General features: G+C 30.6%; 1 protein-coding gene across 1 annotated transcript in view; it reads left to right on the top strand.

Annotated features, from left to right (window-relative positions):
- The window catches only part of LOC104699420 (extensin-3-like), an 11,185-nt gene continuing 9,822 nt past the window's right edge, over positions 4,974-6,336 (top strand). Inside the window, exon 1 of the mRNA XM_010414727.1 lies at positions 4,974-5,215. Coding sequence (XP_010413029.1) covers positions 4,974-5,215 — 242 coding nt within the window. The remainder of the gene's footprint in view (positions 5,216-6,336) is intronic.

Below are 6,336 nucleotides of genomic sequence, written 5' to 3' on the forward strand. Positions count from 1 at the left end.
ATATAAATCAAGAAATAAAATGGCATACGCAAAATAGGGTTGTTACAAACGAATTCTAGATAAACAACCAAAACCAAAGGTACTTTATTTCAATATACTTCCCTTCAGAGTTCTTTCGTGGCACGCCATTGACTAACGACTAGGGAATCCTATAACATTTTTAAGTGTTAGTTAGTTGGTCCTAATTACGATAGGGTAGTAGATATTACTAAAAGCTATAGAGCAACTAATTCTCTGTAAATTTTACGAAATACACAGACACATATGTTGGGTTTAGAAAAATTTCTACATTTATATTCATCTTTCCATGAGTAATCCAACACTTGAGAGTTTGGCCCTAGCTATAGAGTAACTTATTGATAAATAATCTTTTAAAAGTACATATTTATTCATTAATCATTAATAATATTATCATGGTATCAAATTTCCAACATCAAGTTTTCTCTGATGTGACGCTGAACTTACCAACGACGACTATGGTACTTATGAAACTTTTTACTATGTATTACTTATAAAGTTCTTTTTCTTATATACTAATTTACATGATCATTAATTGACTGATACATGTGACCAATCGAAGTGTAGAGGGTTTATCAACTTTATCGTGAAAAAAAATATTATTTTTGTCTAGATTAAATTTGAGGAATCCTTGGTGTATCTGTATCACATCTTTTTGTGTGGAAAAAGGTTTATCCGCCCATGTGCTTTCTTGCTAATTCTTTTCAAACTCTAACCACTCTTTAACTTTAATAATCGATAGTTAAAATTCTAGAATTAATATCAAAATTATGAAGATAGAAAAAACGTAGTAATAAGCTAAGCATCAACGTAGTAACACACTGATATAGACCGGAAAGTTATAAATTGAAAGAAAGACTATAAGAAGTCCCACCACAAATGTATGGATCATATATAAAAGCATTATACGTATATATATATAAGCTCAAATTAATTGACCAGTCTAGCTAGCTATAACCATTTTTGTTTAATATCTCCCAGCATTTGTTTTTGTAAGGAGAAATTTATAATAATGTGGGTAGCCTAAGTACAATTTTTCTGCACNAGTTTCCAAGATCTTTATTTTTAATACTAATTTATAATTTTGATTAGTTTAATAGACCCAAAAAAAATTCAGTGTTCAAGAATAATAATAAAAAGAAAATACATAAACGCTTCAGAATTCGCACGGAAGTGTCTATGTTATTATGTGAATTAGGTACTCTCATTTACGACAGGAGAATATTACCTTACATATGGTGTGGTGTTATTTTTTATTTTTTATTTTATTTTTGAACAAAGATGGTGTGGTGTTATTTAAAATAAATATTATAATAAAGAACAATTCTTTTGCCGTGAAGGGTTTCGATTGTAGCTTTCGTTCTCGAAGTCAGATTATCATATCATTTTCTGATTGTAATGGGGTTCGATTTGGTGACAATTTCTCGATTTTTTTCTTAGTTAAATGTTTTATTATATCAAAATAAATATCGTTAAAATTAACACACGTACATACACACATATACATATAGATTAATCCATGCGTGAGCAGAGCAGCGTGACGACCATCCCGAATAAATGATGATCCTAGAAGAAAATGGCTTTCAACCTACAAGTATAATTTATCGATCACCATAGTAATTTCTTGCCTGCACATGATCCCGATACTTGTATCAGATCTCTGTAATGTGTCTATAGTTTCTGACAATATATAAGAATAAAATGTTTTTTGTAATTACATTAACATTTAATTTTGAGAGATTACTACAAAACAAAAACAATTAAAATGCTAAGCATTAATTGCCAAACAATCAAATTTAATATTTTAAATCATAATGCTGATTTAGTCTTTTCTACTTCATGCGTGTACGTAAAATCAGGTTTTGAAACGGTAACATTGGGCTGAATCGAATCTTGATGTACTTCTGTATATATTTTGCAAATCATAAGCACGTGTCAATAGTTATAATCATAAACCAATGTAAACTTAAAATTGTGTCATATATATTTAAACGTTCAAACACTATAATAAACGATTCAATCTACATGGTAACTACCAGCCAAAGTTCCCTCACAATTAATCGATTGTAGTATTACACGCATGAATACCACCGAAACTATTAACTGCTAGTATTGCAACTTGTGTTTTTAAACACATCTACATATATAAATCAAGAAATAAAATGGCATACGCAAAATAGGGTTGTTACAAACGAATTCTAGATAAACAACCAAAACCAAAGGTACTTTATTTCAATATACTTCCCTTCAGAGTTCTTTCGTGGCACGCCATTGACTAACGACTAGGGAATCCTATAACATTTTTAAGTGTTAGTTAGTTGGTCCTAATTACGATAGGGTAGTAGATATTACTAAAAGCTATAGAGCAACTAATTCTCTGTAAATTTTACGAAATACACAGACACATATGTTGGGTTTAGAAAAATTTCTACATTTATATTCATCTTTCCATGAGTAATCCAACACTTGAGAGTTTGGCCCTAGCTATAGAGTAACTTATTGATAAATAATCTTTTAAAAGTACATATTTATTCATTAATCATTAATAATATTATCATGGTATCAAATTTCCAACATCAAGTTTTCTCTGATGTGACGCTGAACTTACCAACGACGACTATGGTACTTATGAAACTTTTTACTATGTATTACTTATAAAGTTCTTTTTCTTATATACTAATTTACATGATCATTAATTGACTGATACATGTGACCAATCGAAGTGTAGAGGGTTTATCAACTTTATCGTGAAAAAAAATATTATTTTTGTCTAGATTAAATTTGAGGAATCCTTGGTGTATCTGTATCACATCTTTTTGTGTGGAAAAAGGTTTATCCGCCCATGTGCTTTCTTGCTAATTCTTTTCAAACTCTAACCACTCTTTAACTTTAATAATCGATAGTTAAAATTCTAGAATTAATATCAAAATTATGAAGATAGAAAAAACGTAGTAATAAGCTAAGCATCAACGTAGTAACACACTGATATAGACCGGAAAGTTATAAATTGAAAGAAAGACTATAAGAAGTCCCACCACAAATGTATGGATCATATATAAAAGCATTATACGTATATATATATAAGCTCAAATTAATTGACCAGTCTAGCTAGCTATAACCATTTTTGTTTAATATCTCCCAGCATTTGTTTTTGTAAGGAGAAATTTATAATAATGTGGGTAGCCTAAGTACAATTTTTCTGCACCCTTCTTTGGGAAAACGTATAAATAATTATACTTTTTGACGACATAAATAATTATTTCTTTGCACGTTAAAAAAAATTTCAACCTACATTTATGCTTGCAGTTTTGAAATTATTTCCGCCTTCAATGTTCATATCTTTACTTCTGCTTTCCTTGTCTTTTACATATAACCATTTGTGTGTTACAGCAGAGCGTTTCCAAATCTGAAAAACAAGAGTAATTTGACTTTGTTTTGAATAATGAATTGCAATTAAGTTTTGATTCGGTCATGACATTTATTTCTCATGTGCGATAATACCATGAACCTAGTCATATAATTTGATATATCATAAAAATACGACTAAAATTGTTAAAATTACTCTCTTCTTGTTTTTACTACCACGATAAAGCCTGCAATCCCACTAACACTAAGTTTCACTCCACATGCTATATTTTCTCTTGTCACGATTACATTACTCATAATTGAGATTGCACATGCACTCTATACTTAGTATGTCCTTTTGTACATACAATGAAAAAGTATACGATCAACAAGGAGTAACCGAAGAATTTTTTTTTGAAAGGTCAATTATATGACACAACTCAAATTCTAAACGGAACTAAATTTTAGGTTATGTTATGCACTTATACAGTAGATAAGTGTGAAGCGAGTCGACGCGGTATTATACACCGACTCACAAGACGCTACCTCGCATATATTACAATCCATTTTTATGTCACAAATCAAAGTCGTTGGTGTTAAATTTGATCTGATTTAGTTAAATTGAAACTTTGTATTACATAACTCGGTTTCATCTTAATATACAGCTGTCTTCCCATTGATCGCGTAGGTTTCTTATGTCGTCAAACATTTTTAGACATTTGACTTTACTCATAATCATCCTTTTCTGTTCTTTTTTTTTTGCTTGTTACGGTTTTAATTACCTTTCTATATATGATGTGTGGTTTTTCAAAAGCATTAAGTGTTTTTTGTACTATATATTTGTAGTTTCTAAATTTATGACTTATGAACAATTAGGAACGTTCTGGCACCACATTGTTATATGCATGATCGGAAAAATTGTGGTCCTCTTCCCCCAAAACTTTGAGCACCCATGACACAAGTTTAAATATCTTTTTGCGTGTAATCATTTACTTTGAATTATTTTATAGCTTTCTTTTGACTGTATACGTATACGAGTGTGTCATATACACGATTTTAACATTTACGGAATGTCGGTAAATATAAAAAAGAAATTATATCACCGAAAATGATTGTGGTAGATGTCATTGTGATTAACATAGCTTAACTAGCATCCAATAGTATAGCATCTATTTTTTAAAAATGGTCTGATTGACATATCTATGTATAATTAATTATATCAATTAGAATTAGTTTGGCTTTATTTCAATCCGGTGGTTGGAGATTAGTTTTCTCAGACAATGGAAATTTCCTGATCTATTAGCTTGTTTATTATAAAACTAACAAAACCAATAATTGCCAGCTAATAACGAAATTTAAATAACAAAACCTAGAAGAAAGAAATTAAAAAATAACGAAGATATTGAATTGGTCCCTTATGAACAAAGCCCACCTCCAACGACTACTTTTTTCACTATAAAAACAACTCATTTCCATGCAGAAACACAATCAATCACTTCTTCTTCATCTTCCTCAAAAACAAAAACATTTTTCTCTAATTTTTTCTTCTTAAATAATATTGGAGAAAACAAAGATAGTCTTAACCAAGACTGAAAATTATCAGGTGAAGAATGGCGACTCCGGCATGGAGCCATGCCAAGGCTCAATGGGTAGTCGCCATGTTGGCGTTACTCGTTGGCTCGGCTATGGCTACCGAACCTTACTACTATAGCTCTCCTCCGCCACCTTACGAGTATAAATCTCCTCCGCCCCCGGTTAAGTCTCCGCCACCTCCTTATGAATACAAATCTCCTCCCCCACCGATCAAATCTCCTCCTCCTTATTACTATAATTCACCGCCGCCGCCAGTTAAGTCTCCACCACCANTGATTTTATAGGTATAATTTGACAGTTTCCAAGATCTTTATTTTTAATACTAATTTATAATTTTGATTAGTTTAATAGACCCAAAAAAAATTCAGTGTTCAAGAATAATAATAAAAAGAAAATACATAAACGCTTCAGAATTCGCACGGAAGTGTCTATGTTATTATGTGAATTAGGTACTCTCATTTACGACAGGAGAATATTACCTTACATATGGTGTGGTGTTATTTTTTATTTTTTATTTTATTTTTGAACAAAGATGGTGTGGTGTTATTTAAAATAAATATTATAATAAAGAACAATTCTTTTGCCGTGAAGGGTTTCGATTGTAGCTTTCGTTCTCGAAGTCAGATTATCATATCATTTTCTGATTGTAATGGGGTTCGATTTGGTGACAATTTCTCGATTTTTTTCTTAGTTAAATGTTTTATTATATCAAAATAAATATCGTTAAAATTAACACACGTACATACACACATATACATATAGATTAATCCATGCGTGAGCAGAGCAGCGTGACGACCATCCCGAATAAATGATGATCCTAGAAGAAAATGGCTTTCAACCTACAAGTATAATTTATCGATCACCATAGTAATTTCTTGCCTGCACATGATCCCGATACTTGTATCAGATCTCTGTAATGTGTCTATAGTTTCTGACAATATATAAGAATAAAATGTTTTTTGTAATTACATTAACATTTAATTTTGAGAGATTACTACAAAACAAAAACAATTAAAATGCTAAGCATTAATTGCCAAACAATCAAATTTAATATTTTAAATCATAATGCTGATTTAGTCTTTTCTACTTCATGCGTGTACGTAAAATCAGGTTTTGAAACGGTAACATTGGGCTGAATCGAATCTTGATGTACTTCTGTATATATTTTGCAAATCATAAGCACGTGTCAATAGTTATAATCATAAACCAATGTAAACTTAAAATTGTGTCATATATATTTAAACGTTCAAACACTATAATAAACGATTCAATCTACATGGTAACTACCAGCCAAAGTTCCCTCACAATTAATCGATTGTAGTATTACACGCATGAATACCACCGAAACTATTAACTGCTAGTATTGCAACTTGTGTTTTT

This window comes from Camelina sativa, chromosome 6 (genome assembly GCF_000633955.1).
Source record: "Camelina sativa cultivar DH55 chromosome 6, Cs, whole genome shotgun sequence".
Lineage (NCBI taxonomy): Eukaryota > Viridiplantae > Streptophyta > Magnoliopsida > Brassicales > Brassicaceae > Camelina > Camelina sativa.